Below are 17,760 nucleotides of genomic sequence, written 5' to 3'. Positions count from 1 at the left end.
TGGTTGTTTTGAAATACAAACTTGTTGAATTTACAAGGTTCCCCCCCCAACTCAGAGTTTACCTGAATATTAAACACTGATTACATAGTTCCAAATCTGATTATTTAATTAGCCAAGAGAGATCACACCTAAATCAAATGCTTTAAAGCACTGATGAAAGATGACACTCCCCTTGTTCCATCAGTGAGGTCTATTTCCCTCCACTTAAATCTGAGCAGACCCTGTAAATGCTTGACCAATAAAATATGACAGAAGTAATACCATGAAAGTTTCTAGGCCCAGGCATCAAAGAATTGGCAATTTCCCCTTCCTGTCATTTTTAGAACCCGGTTGCCACACTATGAGGAGGCTCAAGGAAGCCCCACAAGGAAACTCCTGTCTTGAGAACTGAGGCCTCTGGCTGAACTCCAAGGCAACAATCAGCACCAGCTTGCCAGCCATGTGAGTGAGCCATGCTGGAAGTGAATTCTCCTGCTCCTCTTGATAAACCCAAGTGCACACTTATTGCCAAGCCCACCCAAACTGTATATTTTGAGCAAAACAGTTAACGCTGGGGCCACGCCTCTAAGTTTTGGAGTAGTCTGTCGCACAGCAAGACACTGGACCACTCTCCAACATTATATACTCCTAATCACAACCGATTTTCTCAAGATGAAAGCCTGAATGTACCAACCTATTGACTCATAACTAAGTTGTTCAAATCTATTATTTGTATGGCTCAAAAGGCCACAGGGGTCAGAAACAGCAAACAAACAAACAAACACAGCCAGGCACCTGAAAACTCTTCACTGCTTCTTTATTAGGATGCACCCACAGTACAGAACCTCTCACACGTCTGTGAAAGGAGAAGGTTACATTTCCCTTTGGGAGCACCTTCATTTTTTTTCTGTTACCACTTTGAAGAAAGTAAATCATTTTCAAAGAAAGACATCTTAAATTCCAAGTGTTTAAGACCCAGCTTGCATTTTGTTGTGTTTGAAAAGAAAGTAGCATATTTTAGCCAGAGATGGAGGATTGTTTTGTGGCATTTTAATTTTGATGTGGATCAGAAGTCTTCATTGTCTGGTTGAACCAGTCCATAATTTTCATATGCAACTTTTCATATCAAAAATGTTTCATTTTTACCTCTACCCACAAACAGATGCTGTTTTAAACACACACACACACACACACACACACACACAGACGCGCGCGCACATACAAGTTTAAAACCAATATGAATCACAGCATTTCTAACAGGAAAAATAAACTTTTGCTGCCCTCTCCTGCTAAAACAATGAAATACTAAAGTACCAAAAGATTTATGAAGCTAAAGCGAAATTCTCAAACCAAAAGCAATGGATATGTCATTCTCATTATACCTCAATCAAAAATCAGACAACAACCAACAAATGTATTGGTAATATTTATATTTGAAAGTTCCCCACTGATACATGAGGTCTGGATTACAACTTATTTACAATAAGTGATTTCAAAAAAAAGTAAAGACAGGGAAGGGAAGGGAAGGGAAGGGAAGGGAAGGGAAGGGGAGGGGAGGGGAGGGGAGGGGAGGGGAGGGGAGGGGAGGGGAGGGGAGGGGAGGGGTGGGGAGGGGAGGGGAGGGGTGGGGAGGGTGGATGGGAGGGAAAAAAAAGAGGGTGGGAAGGAGGCAGGGAAGAAAAGGAAACCTATTTTCATAGACATCATAAAATGGGATGTTTATTTCCAAGAGAGATACTACTGCTGCTATCGTGCACAAGAAGCAGCACAAATTAACATTCCACTAGATCAAAATTTGCTCAACTTTCTCTCAAGATGCACAATCCTTTTAGATTTTCAAAATTAAATACCAAGAAATAGAAAATGCGTTGCCAATATGCCTACTACAAAAATCCTTTGTGGGTCATTCCTTAACTTCACTCAGAGAAGCAGCTGAGCCAGAATATAAAAATAAAAATATCGATGTGCAAATAAAATACCACTGATCATGTCTGGTGCCACCTTTTGCTATAGGTGGCAAAACTATGTGATAACATTGGTTATAGCATCAAAAGAGAGAATCTCTTCATTTCCTGGGCCAGCTCAGTGCACCTAATTAAATTGGGAAAGAACAAGAGGAAAAAAAAAAACACAAAAAACTCTGAACACTTAAAAATGCCAATAACATCCATACATCTTCCCTTCCCCACCCCACCCCAACCCCCCACAAAAAAATAAAAAAGCTTTTAAAGCTCTAAATATACTTTTTTTTTCTTTCCATAGTGTGATTGAGCCTAGGGCTATACATTTAAGTATAGCAGGTGCAATTACAAACAATTCCTGGCTCTGCACCCTGGACTGTCCCACGCATAGAAGGAGGTACAAAATAAATTAAACCCTTCCATTTAGGCAAGCAAGCCCAAGATGAAGGAGCATAACCCTGCTTGTGAGTATCCAGCGGCATCAAGGGTATTATTTATTTCTTACTTTTTTTATTTTTTATTTTATTTTATAAAAAACAGATGTCAGGGAGAGCAAAATATAATAAAATTTAAAAGAACGAAAACTAAACACTGAAGGGAAACAACTGGGGACACTTGCACAATGAGAAAAGGAATGCATGCTTGATTCAAAGTATGAGATGGGTCAATTCACTCACATGGTTGTTCTGGGCCAACAATCCAGGCCCCAGCATCATTCTAAACCACAGGGTTTGGTTTGGTTTGGTTTTGTTCTTCCAAAGACACTCTTTATCCTACCCCTGAAACCAATATGGTAGGGATGAGGTTGGAGTGATCATCACTGACTAACTACAATATTTGCTATTTAAAAAATATATTTATATATAGTTCTGGAAATTATGAAGCGAACAAAATATAACACAAAGATGCATTTGTCACAATTAACTCAAGTTGCAGCAACAGCAGAAATGGGGTGGGGGAGAGAGAAAGAGAGAGGAGAGAGAGAGAGAGAGCTGCTGTAAATGCAGCAAGTACAGCCTTAACTATGTCACATAGTGCAACAGTCAGATTACCTCAATTTCTCTGCGTCACCGGACACAACATGACAAATGTCACATTGTCACTTTCGGTTAAAATAGAAAAGACAGTGTTTCTTCTCAGAAGTTGCCCTATACATTTTAGACATAGATTTATAATTGCTTCTGTATGTCTAAAATTTGGCTTTGTTCTTCTCAGTTTGGAATGATCAACATACAGAATTAATATCCAGGGTATCTGTGCAGTCCTCACCATGACTCAGAGGTTGGGAAAGGTGCAAAACAGGGTCATCGTCTTTCTCATTTCAAATGACTGCATTTCATTGTAATGGGCAGAGATATTTCATAAACCTGTGCTTTTAATGTCTTCTATCTAAAAAGATGAATTAATGGCAAACAAAGTTTATACAATCAAAAACAAATGTAATAATGCACAGTAAAACTAATGGGCTCAAATCAAAAGGGCTAAAGGAGATGATTTGTTACAAATTTATTTTTTATCTTTAGTGTTTGAACTTGCACCTTTGCTCCAGCACTTTTAATTAAGTTGTTTCGTTTCGGCAGCCTCTGCCAGCTTTACATTGAATCCCCATTAATGTTTTTTTTTTTTTTAAATCTCTTCATTCCATTAAACCATGTTGTGTTGGGTGTTGCATATGACTCTTTTACTGCTGTTTCTTTTTCAAAATTAACATAGCCAAGTTTTGTTTTTGTTTTACAGAGTTACTGAGATGACAATATCCATAATTAGTTGACTTTTATGCAAAAACTGTGACCTGATAATCCTGAAACACTTATAGGGGAGAAAGGTCAGCGTTTTTTTTTTTTCCTTTTTCTTAGAAATAATGAAACTGCATATTCTACTTTATATTTAAGTGGAAGGAAGAGAATATACAAGTCCATATTGATATTATATTTCTATTAAGAGCAACAACAGTTCAACATGTTCATGTTTGCTACTATCACAATTCCATACATGAACATAGAATCAGCTCTATGCCTCGAATACTGCTGGAGATGATGGTTTAGGATTATCAACTCACTGCTGCCACGTCCATAACAAGCAAAAGCATCCTGAAAATAAATTCCAAAACACGTATCTTTCAGTACATAATAATGCAACCGCATCAGGTAAGTACATACTGGACACAAATTTCATCAGCATTTATCTCCCCGAGATGTAAGATTCCTCTTTTAAATACAAAGCAGAGAGCCAATAAGATATATGTAATACAGCCCTAAATTTTGTTTTTTGTTTTTTTCTTAAACAATTTGGTCACAATGCACCTTTGATATAAAAGCATTTTTAAACTTTATTATTAATACTCAGGACATTAGGGATTTTCAGATTTTTTTCAGTAGCATTTGTAGAACCACTTTTGGTAACAAATACAGTAGTTAGGAATACGCATCCAATTCAGAATGCATAGTAATATTTATCCTGAATCCTTTCTGGCTAAAAACAGGGCTGGCGCTGTGATGAGATATAGAACGAGAATCTACAAAAAACACTGTAATATGTTTGTTTGTTTTCCCAGAGGCTACATCCTCTTTTGCTGGAATACTTTATAAATACATATTAAAAAGTAAGGCAACAACTCCAAACAGTCCAAGCTGTTTGCTCAACTCTCTTCCCAATTAGATTCACAATCCTGGCAATCAATTTCATGGTTGTACTGTTTAGTGTTTGTCTTTCTTATTACAAAATGGTCCAAAAGGATGTTTTCTGACATTTCTCAAACATCTCTGGTATGTATGTTCAGTGATGTATGCAACTAATACTGGTCGGGTACTGAAGCCTAGGATATCCCAGTGCCTGTTTTCAAAGGATTCAAGACATTGATTTGGATTCACCATAAACTGATGCATGAATCCAAAATTCCCTTCCCTACTATGTTTATCACCTCTTCTCTTTTACTCCTAATTTTAAAACTAAAGGAGTACCAGGACTACCTGGTTACTGGAAAGATGTTCACTCCAGTAAAACAAGACTTTTATCAGGGACCTTTACAATTCCTGGCCCCATTCCACATGGACATTCAATTCATGAAGATGTGCAAAAGGAAAAGATGTTAAATTACAGTCAAGTTATCCAGAGGAGGATGTTATACAAACTTATAAGGAAATGACAGTCTTTTTTTTTTTCTTCCGTTACTATAAATACATTTAACAGCTTAGCAGAAAGACAAGCTAAATTTAAGATTGTTCACATTTGAAAATTGTTTCATACTCTCTGCTAAGGATAAATAAGGAACTCCTGATAATAGAATTTTAACATAGCAATTTCATCAACATATCTTTGAAGACTGCTTTTTGTTTTTTAAAGAGGGTTAGAACAATGATTATGTTTGCAAAGTTCTGAGAAGTCTATCTACTGTCCAAACTTTGGATTGAAGTCCTTATTTTTTTTCCTTTACTTAGAGACAGGTATATACAGTGTTGTTGTAATAATGAAACAAATGTGAAATCTACTGCAAAGTTGCACAATACAGAAAACTGTTGCTCCATCTTCTACTACATAAATGTGTGACTCCACAGGTTAGTGATGTTGCTGTCATTATTTCTGTTAGGTTGGAATTATGCCATCACGTCTAAGACCTCTCTTTAATTCCAGATCCTCCAGTTTTTTCCACAGTTCTTCACGCTCTTTTTCTTTCTTTTTCTCACTGGGGAGAAAACAGAATATAAGGTAAACAACCAGGAAAGTTTGAAGAGATTATCTAATAATAACTGCCCCTTTGACATATTTTTTCCTCATGTAGGTTTTACAAGTAGTCTTCAAAAAGTTTGGCATTAAGCTTATGGGTGTTTTCTCTTTTTGGTTCTTCTTATCTTTGATCAAGAGTTTTATGGCATTCATCAATACAATTTATCCTGTGGGGCTTTTCTTCCAGATGAACTTTATGCTGAATTATTGCACATCTTTTATACTGACAACTTTATCTTCAAAAATTCTAAATATTTCTGAAATAGTTACTGTCATCCCATTCTTTCCTACTTTTCTTTTTCCCTGTAGGTAGGAATTTCAAAGTTTAACCACACTGTCATGCAACAGATACTGTCAAATTCTCCCCCAATTTCATTTTCACACAGCACTAATGCTGGCATATGTATCTAACAGTGCTAGTTATTTATTGCACCCACCATTTTCAGATTTGTATTAAAATTTGATCTGAACTGAACCTTAAATTTGGTGCTATCCAAAAGTGAACCCCTTCATGTAGCTTTTCTCTAATAACACCAAATAAATCTTTTTTATCTTTGCCTATTCCCATATCCAAGGAGAAGCCAATGTTTCCATCTAGTCAGTACAATCTTCTATCACTCATTTGACAAAATACTATCCTTCCTTTAAAAAAAGTCCTGGTCTCATTAAGAAAGTCTGTTCATGGTAAGTCATTCTAATACACCAGAATTAACTTTGCTGTGTCCATTCCTGGACCTGTTGGTCAATAGGTATCTTTTCCAAGAATTCGGTCTGTTTAGTTTATTTATTTATTTTTTAAAAGATTTTATTTATTCATCCATGAAAGACACGGAGAGATGCAGAGAGAGAGAGGAAGAGACACAGGCAGAGGGAGAAGCAGGCTCCATGCAGGGAGCCCGATGTGGGACTCGATCCCGGGTCTTCAGGATCACGCCCTGGGCTGAAGGTGGCGCCAAACCGCTGAGCCACCAGGGATGCCCGTTCTGTTTAGTTTAAATGATAAATGATCAGAAAACAGTTTTACTACTAAAATTCATTAAATATGAATTAATTTTTTTAAAAATTTTTATTTATTTATGATAGTCACAGAGAGAGAGAGAGAGGGGCAGAGACACAACACAGGCAGAGGGAGAAGCGGGCTCCATGCACCGGGAGCCCGACGTGGGATTCGATCCCGGGTCTCCAGGATCACGCCCTGGGCCAAAGGCAGGCGCCAAACCGCTGCGCCACCCAGGGATCCCAATATGAATTAATTTAATTCAATTTGATAATTTTAGGAATAAGGTCTTTATTTCTCTTAATGGAATTCTACAGAGTTTTATTTAATCCTTATTGAACTGGGATAATAATTATGGGTTTTCAGTCGTTATTAACAAAAAGATATTATGTACAACACACTCTTTAATGGTATGCCACAATATGAGAATGTGCCCTTTATTTCCTCTACTTAGATAAAATTTTTAAAGACTTGAAGTTTGAGACAAGGAGGGTTATAAATGTAGTGATTTACAACAAATGCAAACAGTTAAAAGTTCTTTAAATTACAAGTATGGCACAACATACCCCATAACTGATTTTATTCTAGTGTTATATAAAAATCACTGTGATAGTCCTTTGCCCCACCACCATGCCTTTCCCCACACTGCTCTTTTTATCAGTAAAATGCAGGTAACACATGCAAAATCAGGGAAAGCAAAGCAGCGAAGGAACCACACATAGCTTTGTTCAGTAGGTTCGGCAAGGTCTTGGGCATGAACACTTGTACGCATTGCTGGGATCTTCTAAAGTCCATGGTTTTATAATAAATAAAGCTGACATTTGCTTCTGGATCAAAGCCAAATTAGAAGCCCACTACTAACAAGCTCTCTAGATTTTCCTCAAGTTCTCCAAGTATACCAATGCCACAGTCTAAGTATCTGTGTCCTGTCCTACCCCCAATTCCTCAGTTGAGATCCTCACCCTCAAAGGTGATGATGGGCTCAGTAGCTGGGCCTTTGGGAGATAATTAGGTCATAAGGTTGGAGCCCTCATGAATGGCATCAATGACCTTATAAGAGAGATCCCACAGAGATTCCTTGTCCTTTCTATCATGTGAGGACTTGGAAATAAAGTGTTGGCCATGAATCAGAAAGAGGGCCCTTATCCAACCATGCTGGCACTACAATCTTAGCTTCCTGCCTCCAGAACTCAGAGAGAGATAAATTTAAAAGCTATGCGTTTAAAAGCTATGCGTTATTTGGTGTCACAGCACAAATGTTTGTTTGTTATAGCAGCACAAATGGACCAAGACAATATCTTCTGGAATACAGTTGGACATGTTGAACGAGAAATAATAAAGTTGAAAACTCATGTATATGAAACCAAAAAAGGCTTTTATAAGCCATAAGCATTTATGTAAAGAGGTCAACTGGTTTTTCTTCCTTTTTGGTCTCAAACATTTTAATATTTGTATAATACCAGACTCTTGACCTTCATGTTCTTTCCACTGTCCTTTAAATCCCAATAAATTTGTTGTGTGCCAGAGTAGTAAGTTAGTTCTGGGCTAAGGAGCTAAATCATTTTTATTTCTTTTTTTTTTTTTTTAGGAGCTAAATAAATTTGATGCCTCATCCTTCTTGGTGCTGGACTGAAGTACACAAGATCTGCCCAATTCTAGTTCAAGTAAGTTCAGGATGGAGGTGAACTCAGATGACAAACCACCTGATGGTCCCCTCAACGCGCCTGAAGTATCAGTTACATGCCAGGCCTTTAACTCTAAGGCAGAAGAGAAACATTACAGAAGGAAAGGAGGAAAACAGCCTTTCTTAAAATGATACTTTGTTACTGAGTGGCACACTAATAAAGACACAGCTAATGAGCATGCAAAAATGAACATGTAAATAAATAAAACTGTGCTAATGATTTTGGGTGCAATGAGGCAACTGTAGCAAAGAGCAAGGAAAGAACCCAACAGTTTTATGCACAGCTGACAAAAAAGCTTTAAAAAGTTACCGCTGACGATCTGACTTGTATGTGGCTGTCAGCTCATCAAACATGGTGCTGTTCATTTCCATAAATGCCTTCAACACATTGTACACTAGCGCCACAATAGCCCTGGGATGCACAGAGAAAAGAGAACATGTTGGTTAGTCTTATATAATGGGAGCTGCACAGAGAAAGTGAGAGCGCAATCTGTGTCTGAGTGAATTCCTTGTATTGTAGAATCTCCATCTCTTCTTAGTTGAAACAACTAGAAAGGACCTATAGTTCATTTCCACATTGAGAGTTCCATTTGTTACTATTCCAGGCAAGATATTTTTCTGAGGGGTTGGCAGGATTAGAAGAAGAAAAATCTAATTTTGCCTTTCTAATTATTGGTACCCAGAATAGACTTGCCTGTGGGCACTTGTTAACTTCATTTAATAAAAAGACAAGTACAAAAATAAAGCCACTTCACCCTAAAAAGGAGCACCAGTGGTGGAACTAACCTTAGAGCCTTGAATTTGCACAGACTGTTCTATTTTATTTATTTTTTAAAAGAGAGGGAGAGGGGGAAGAGAGGGAGGGAGTTGGGGAAGGGCAAAGGGAGAGACTCTTAAGCAAGCTCTACACCCAGCATGGAAGTTGACATGGGGCTCCATCTCACGACCCTGAGATGATGACCTGAGCCGAAATCAAGAGTTGGATGCTTAACTGACTGAGCCACCCAGGCACCCCCAGAATTTTATTTTTAAAATGATAATATACATAATTCATCAAAATTGAAAGCTGTTCTCATGGAAACAAATAATATATATATTATTCATATTCAAAGATATGATACCAAACCCCTCTAAGTTGGGTATTTTAATATTTTTTTTAAAGGTTTTATTTATTCATTCATGAGAGACAGAGGGAAAGAGAGGCAGAGGCAGAGGGAGAAGCCAGCTAGCTCCCTGCAGAATACGGAGCCCAAAGTGGGACTCAATCCCAAGACCTCAGAACTACAGGATTACAACCTGGGCAGAAGGCAGATGCTTAGCTGCTTGAATACCAGCTGCCCATTAGTTAAGTTTCTAGTTGTAATTTGTTTCAGTCCATTAACATCGGCTGAGTCTCTTTGCTGACCCAGGACATACTCTGGTCAGGTGACTGGCAAGCTGGTGATGTGGAACAGCTAAATGGAAACAGCTAAATAGAAAAAATGGCAGTACACCTTTATCAAGAAGAAGAATAAGCTCTTGACAGCATGAGGACTATGCCCACGACAGACTTGATATCTTCAGACTCTAAATAGCATCATCTTCTGCAAAAAATGTACTTTACTACTATTTGGCAGCAAACCTGCTACCAATACTGCTGAAAAAAGCACTGGTATAAGTGAGACTATAGGTTAAATAAACCATGGATTTGACGTTTCCAAAACCTAAGTGTACTTGCTGTGTTGCCCCTGCTCTGAAACCATTAAAGGAAAACTTAAGCTCTCTTCTACTGAGGTAAAGGACCCTCTCATGTACAATGAGCAGTGACGGAGAAGGCCAACTACAGCACACTCGCCAGAGCCACTCTCTAGGTCCTCAAGAGACTGCCTATATAATGAAACTTCACTGTTTACCATGTTCTTTGTTTTTACAAGTTTTAGTAACAAAATTTGGCAAATTTGAAAAATGAGAAATGTGATATTTTATAGTTGTGTGCAAAACTTCAAAACGCATACTATGAATATACTTAATTACATCTACTATTATCTAATACCACTCTAAATTTTCTTTCATTCCACAGAGAAACATGTAAAGTCATTCAAATATAGAATGCTTTAACTTTTATAGGACTAGATGTTAAATACTTCTTTCAAAATTATTATTTTTTTTAAGATTTATTTGACAGAGAAAGAGAGAATGAGCAGGAGGTGGGAGAGAGGAAGAGGGAGAAACAGACTCCTCACGGAGCAGGGAGCCCGACACCCTAAAAGGGGCTCGATCCCAGGACCCTGGGATGATGACCCGAGCTGAAGGCAGACGCTTAACCAACTAAACCACGCAGGCGGGGAATCCCTGGGTGGCTCATGGGGATCCCTGGGTGGCTCAGCGGTTTAGTGCCTGCCTTCAGCTCAGGGCGTGGTCCTGGAGTCCCGGGATAGAGTCCTGCATCGGGCTCCCTGCATGCAGCCTGCTTCTCCCTCTGCCTGTCTCTCTCTCTCTCTCTCTCTCTCTCTGTAGTCTCTCATGAATAAATAAATAAATCCACCTGCTGCATTCCTGTAATACTCAGTTTGAGCATCAATGCCTCATTGATATCTGCAAACCCTTACTCTCATCCCAGAACATCCCTCAAATAGCTCTGCTACATTCACAGACAAATCAGGAACTCAAGTAACTAGATATTTTAACATAACAGCATTTAAAAAATATTGTTTTATAAAATATCTATTTACTAGTGAATCTCCCCTAACCCAGTCAGTGAATTTCTAAAAATAGGAATTTTCACACTGTCTGTCTTCATCAACAGGCACAGCATCTGGCACATAGCAAGCATTCAAGACATTTTATTAAGCAAAAGAGGAGGAGGGAGGAAGAGAAGGGGGGATGGAGGGAGAAAAGAAGGGAGGTAGGAGAGAAGAAGGGAGAGGGGAAAAACTGAAAACCTACGGATTCCAATGTTCTTTTGAAATCCTATAAAGACTGGAAAACATGATGGGAAGGATGACATTAGAGTTTTCTTCTATCAAACTCATGATGTATTCATTATTCCAATAATACAGTGCCCTTTCTGCCACCTTTGGAAAAAAAAGAAAAAGAAAATATTAAAAGAGAAAAAAGACATAAAACTAAAATTTCTCCAAACAAAAATACTTTAAGACTATTTTTATATCTTTCAATCAAATGTGAAATTAAATATTAATCACACTTTACATTTTTGTGGACTTAAATTTCAGAAAGTTCCAAAGTGGTTCATCAATTTGGGAAAGGAAAAAAAAGTTTTTTGCCTACTTCTTTTCTGCCTACTGCCTGTTTCATCTGATTCCACATTTTCCCCACCTGGCCCCCAAACTCCAAATACATTTCCTCTACTTCTAGATGCACACTGCTTTTCCCAGGTCATTAGCCCCCTTTTGGCTCACTTCTTTCATCCCACACACTTCAAATCAATCTCAGGGCCCAGCACACAGCTGGTATTCAGGCAACAGTTACTCAGAAAAAACTAGCTGCTCATCTCTACAAAGCAGTCCCGTTTGCTGAGCAACTCCTCTGGCCAGCCACTGGGGCTACAGTGCGGAAAAGGTCCCATCCTTCCCGCCACCCAGGACTAGGCACTGTTGTGTCCACTGGAGAGATGGACACTGATGCTCAGAGAGACTGAGGCCCTGGTAAGGTCACATTACTAGTAAATGGTGAAAGCTAGGACTCAAGTCTAGTGACCAGACTCTTTCCACAGTTTATCTCTGGTCCCTTCCTTTCAGGTGAGTAAGCAGGGAAGAAGTCATTCAGTTTCTGGACATAGGGACACCTGCTTGCTATCTCTGATCACCAAGCTATCCAACTGACTATGAATTCAAAAGAAAGCCTCAAAAAAAAAAAAAAAACTAAACAATTTTAAAAGTAATCAAAAATAATAAACCAAAAATCTCAAAAAGGCTAAAATTTCTAAAAAGGGTAAATTTTAGAAGAGAAAAAGAAAGAAGAGTGGCTTTCATTCATCCAGATTAAGAAATTACATTATAATTTAATAAATTAAATTTAAATTAGACTTAAACTTTAATGAAATGGTACAAGATGTACCCACCAATAGACTCTGAGAAATTAAGCCTTTCCATTTACATTATTCAACATGCTTCCAAAAATAAAAATAAAAAATAAAAAAATCCTGGGATTCAGGAAGCACTAGACCCTGAGATCATTATTGAATGTTTACTCTAAGCCAGGCACTGTGCTATGTGTTCCACATACATATTATCTCATTTAATCCTCACAACCAACACAGCAGAAGTGCCATGATTTCCATCTAGCAAATGAGGAAAATGAGCTCAGAGTATATAAGCCATTGCCTTGAGGCCACATGGCTAGCAAGTGGCAGACTCCAAAGCCACTGCTCTTAACTTTACTCTGTTATCCCTTTGGAGCTCCTGTGCCATTGGGGGGAAAGGGGTAAGGGGGCCTCTGTGAGCCTATCCAATGTAAATTGTGATTCTATGACCAAGACAAGATTCTGTGACCAAGACAGAAGAAACAAAGTGTCAGTAGAAAGAGTGGAATGAACAACCTGGATGACCTGGGGCAGAGAGAGGGGAGAGCTGCAAGAATGTAACATGGGAAGTAGCATCTAAGCTGGGCTTGGAAGGATGAAGTGAAGAAGGAGAAGGCATTCCAAGTGGAGGGAATTTCAGGAAAGGAGGGCATAGGTGCCCACACGGGCAATGTGTCTAGAAACCATGAAGCACATGGTGTGGCTCAGCCAAGAGCACAAGGAAAAAGAGGAACAAAAGGAGGAATGCGCATGAGGCTATTCGGGAACTTACAACCAAAAGGAAGAATTTTTAAAGAGACCACAGGAGGATGCTGGTAAAGAGGTAGAAACCTAGGGTTTTCCTATATCCAGTTAGGAGTCTAATGTTTACTTGCTACCTAATGCTCACAAGTATCTTAATCAATGTTATCTGTCTGTGGCTATGCAAAATCACTTATAAGTCCGTATCCAGCAAAGCCCCTTAAAGAGGAAAGGCATTGCTTATGCAAAGTAAAATTAGCATTTCTAACACTAGGACAGAAATCATTACTTTCCTGAGACCCACCATCCTCCTTGCACCTTGGCGCTGTCTCTGGTTGGAGCCCTCTGACCCCGAGGCCACACTGGGGGCAAAGTAGTAAATGGTGTGTGGCTACACGGAGTGGCACTCGAAAAATGTCTGCTGGATGCACCAATGGAATACTTAACAAATGAATAAAGAAGAATCTCTTTACTCTCCTTTCTTTTGTTCTAAATTTTACTTCTGTCAAATAATTTTAAATTTTTTCTTTCTGTTACAGACTAAATTCAGGTGTTGAAGCCCTAACCCTCCAATATGTGTATTTGGAGATAGGACTTTCAAGAGGTAACTAAGGTTAAATGAAGTCATAAGGGTGGAGTCCTAATCCGATAGGCCTGGTAGTCTTAAGAGGAGGAAGGGAGAGATCTCCTCCTTCCTCACACACTCACTTCAAGGAAGGGCCATGTGAGGACACAATGAGAAGGCAGCCAGCCATCTGCAAGCCAGAGAAGGAGCCCTCACCAGAAGCAGACCAGGCTGGCAGTCTGATCTCAGACTTACAACCTCCAGAATTGTGAGGAATAAATTTCTGTGGTTTAAGCCACATGGTCTGTGGTGTTTTGTTATAGAAGCCTGTTGTGATCTGAATGCTGTGTGCCCACAAAATTTGTATGTTGAGATCCTAATTCCCAAAGATGATGGTATTAGTAAAGGGGCCTTTAGTCAGGTACTGAAGGTACTGAAGTCATAAGAGTGGAGCTTCATGAATGGGATTAGTGCTTATAAAATAGGCTCCAGGGAGATCATTATACCCCTTCTGCCAAGTGAGGATACACGAAATCCACAACTCAGAAGAGAGGCCTCACCCAACTGTGCTGGCATCCTGATACAACTTCCAGCCTCCAGAGACAAGAGAAATAAATTTCTGCTGTTTTTATAATCTACCCAATCTGGGCTATTTTTTTTACAGCAACCTGAATGGACACAGCCATAGCTGACTAGACATGTTGCCTCCTTTCTAAGCTTCTGAGCATCATTTAAGCCTCCCTGGTGATCTTAAAAGAGATTTCTGAAGTAAAAGAGAGAGAGAGATTTCTGCTCCTTGCTTTCCAGAATGTCAGACCTCCTGATGAAAACTGAAAAACAAGGTAGACAATCCAGACACTCGAACACTCAGGCCAGGTATAATAAACAAAACACCTACATGGTATCCTGTGATTGTTGTCTGTTTATCTAGACTTATGCTGTATCATCTGCAGACAATGTAATGACTCATATAATGGTTTACACATTTTTGCAAGGGGTCGGGGTGGGGGGAGAGGGTTGTGGTACAATCACATGATTGTCTTAAGATCATTGCCTTGACATTCTAACATGTCTTTAAGTCAAAAATTAAAACTACAGCCAATGTCTCTATTCAGGATAATGACATCTCAGGGAAAAAGTCCACTGCTAAGTCTACCACATTGGCAGTGTGATTCTGTGCTACACTACGATCTCAACAATCTCTTTGAATCAACAGGCAGTATATAAAGAGTTAATCTTCAAGGTCTGCAATCTGGACCTTTGGTGAGAGACCCAAAGGATATAAAACCTAACATGTTTTTTTTTTTTAAAAAACCTAACATGTTTTCACTCCAGATCACCTTCTTCCCTCCTGTGGGTTCTGCAGCAACAGCCCCAGTTGAAAAAAAGGTTGCCAGGCTCACTTCCCTGTGATCCCCCAGAGCAGCCACAAGGAGGCAGCGTGGTGCCATGGGAAGGTCACCAGCTTTCACTGGAAGCTACACCTGACTCCACTCCTTATTAACTTGGGGCCATAAGCAAAATCATTCTCGGGAGTCTGGATTTTTTCATCTAGGAAACAGCACGGGGGGATGGGAGGGAGTGGAGGCGAGGAGGGAGAGCCTTATAATTTGAGGTTTACGAATAACGTATGTAAAGCATCTAGCACAGTGTATATGTGTATTCTCTTTGCCTCTTAAGCTTTCACATTCTCTTTTACACTCTATAGGAACCCTACCAGTCCACCTCTTACTCAGCCACTTTACTTGAAACAAGTCATTTTACCACTTCGAACTTCAGTGTTCACATCTGTAAAAATCATAATGCTTTTCTTGTAGAGTGATCCTGAGTACTGAAGTTACTAGACAGAAAGTACCATCAAAGTAGCTGTCACACCACACATGTTCAAAGGTGGTTATTATGATCATTATTTTTGTATGAGAAAATAACAAATAAAAAAACAACAGGTAGCTAGTGCCCATTACATGTCTTTCAATACAAATGAAATTTAACCAGATAGTTGCATAGGCCACTCCAGCTCCTCCTCTCTTTATTACTAACCTGAAAATGGGGGCTAGATACACACTTGGCAATTTGTTTAAACAAAGGTTCTTGAATTTTAACAAATTGTGAGGGTTCAATCACATCCAGTATTTCCTCCAGCTCCCCAAGGAACATGACCTGTAAGTACATACAAAAACACAAAATGCCAGGTACTTCATTTAAAAATCCAAATGAATGATGAGGATTAATGAGAGTTTATAAGAAAAGACTTTTAAGAAAAATTTATACATAAAACCAAACAGAACAAATTAGGCATTATCTTATGTTAGATGTTCATTTCACAAAGAATTCAGCAGAGGGTAATTGTTAAGAGCAAATGCCCTATAGCTTTGAAAGTATGGTTCCATTTACTTTGGAAAAAACTCTCTATGTGCTACATCTATAACACAGAACAAGGGGCACACATTGCAGGAGGCCCCTGGGGAACAGCAGTGTCTCCATGGGGCTCTCCTCTCTAGTGCTATCAACCTGGCATCTGCCCCCCACTCTTATTTTTCAAACAATGGGAGAGTAGCCCTCCTGCACGGATGGACAAAAGTTCACAGTGGCACATGTGGATAATCTGCTAATGTTTACAGTTCCTGCTATGTGCTAAGCACTCCCCTAGGATACCCTGGTTAACAGAACACAGAAAGTCAGAGAGATAAAAATGAGCAGGTTCACCCACACACAGGTACCACTTGAAACCCATTAGCACACACCCAACCCAGTTTGCACACATACGCACACGTGCACAACTGCTCACAATGAATCCTAACCTTAGCACTATGTGTCTCAAGAAACAGAGTTTTTAATTTTTTAAAGATTTATTTATTTATTTTAGAGAGAGGGAGAGTGAGCATGAGCAGGGGAGGGTCAGAGAAAGAGGGAGATAAGCAGACTCCCTGCTGAGCAGGGAGGCCGACACTGCTGATCCCAGGACCTCAGGGTCATGATCTGAGCCGAAATCAAGAGTAGGATACCTAACTAACTGAGCCACCCAGGCACCCAGAAACCAAGCTTTTAGATCACAAAAGAGAGCCAAATCAGTAGCACATTTGTTTAAAATATAATGGAAAAACTGACAGAGAAACAAAACCAGTTACCTATATAGGCATAAAAAAATTTACCTTAAAAATTAACTGTGCAATTAAAATATGAAAAATGACCATGTTTTCATATATCTGGGTAGCAATATATAGCTTAATTTTGTCAAACAGGTATTAAAAAATTAGATGACTTTCTGAAATTGTGTAAAGTAGGGTTTTGGAGAATTGAAACTGATTTGAGAAGGAGGAGCATACTGCTGTTAAAAATAACATATAGTAGGCAGTAGACTCTTTGCCATTTCTCAAGATACATAGAGAGGTTCTCCCAAAATTCTCCCAAAATGTCAAATTAACAGCTGACCTTTCTTGCTAGGCCACTTTCCACATGGTCTCTATAGAAGAGTTAGTGAAGATCTGGCACCCAGCTAGGGTCACCTCTAAGCTAAGAGACTTACTCCCCCACAACCTCACAGGGCACAGGTTTGATTAGGTCTTGGCAAAAGTACAAATGATTGTAGGCCAGAAATATACAGGACCACTTATGAGCAGCTGAAACAAAAGGTCTGTAATATGTTTTTTAATTGTACACAGTTAAGATCCCATCTATATCCTATTTTAAAGTGGGGTATTTGGGCAGGTAGCTCTAGCTATCAATCTACAATAACACCATAGCCTCCATACTATGAAGGTGCTCACTAGAAAGAAGGTTGTCTTTGATAAAGCTAGATAGTGGGACATATAACCAAAGCCTGACTTGGGCTTCCCTGGACTGAGCAGAGCATGATAAAAGATCAGGGTTCAGGAATCAGGGTGAGATTCTGGCCTAATCACTTATATTTAGCATACTTGGGGAAGCTACTTAAGCTCTTTATGCTTCAATTTTAAGACCAGTAAAACGTGGGCAGCCCAGGGGGCTCAGTGGTTTAGTGCCGCCTTCAGCCTAGGGTGTGATCCTGGGGACCCAGGATCGAGTCCCACGTCGGGCTCCCTGCATGGAGCCTGCTTCTCCCTCTGCCTG

General features: G+C 39.3%; 1 protein-coding gene across 3 annotated transcripts in view; it reads right to left on the bottom strand.

Annotated features, from left to right (window-relative positions):
- Positions 1-3,431: 3,431 nt before the first annotated feature.
- Positions 3,432-17,760, bottom strand: part of PPP2R5E (protein phosphatase 2 regulatory subunit B'epsilon) — a 147,138-nt gene continuing 132,809 nt past the window's right edge. For 2 of the 3 annotated variants that reach the window (XM_055304222.1, XM_055304221.1), the window contains exons 11-14: positions 15,712-15,831; positions 11,270-11,397; positions 8,655-8,756; positions 3,432-5,622 (exon numbers count right to left, since the gene is read on the bottom strand). In XM_055304222.1, coding sequence (XP_055160197.1) covers positions 5,523-5,622; positions 8,655-8,756; positions 11,270-11,397; positions 15,712-15,831 — 450 coding nt within the window. In that variant the 3' untranslated portion in view covers positions 3,432-5,522. The remainder of the gene's footprint in view (positions 5,623-8,654; positions 8,757-11,269; positions 11,398-15,711; positions 15,832-17,760) is intronic. The other variant, XM_055304223.1, reaches the window with a different exon arrangement.

Source organism: Nyctereutes procyonoides, unplaced genomic scaffold (assembly GCF_905146905.1).
Source record: "Nyctereutes procyonoides isolate TBG_1078 unplaced genomic scaffold, NYPRO_anot_genome, whole genome shotgun sequence".
Classification (NCBI taxonomy): Eukaryota; Metazoa; Chordata; class Mammalia; order Carnivora; family Canidae; genus Nyctereutes; species Nyctereutes procyonoides.
The sequence above is the reverse complement of the archived record's forward strand: the minus strand, read 5'-3'. Positions and strand labels throughout refer to the sequence as shown.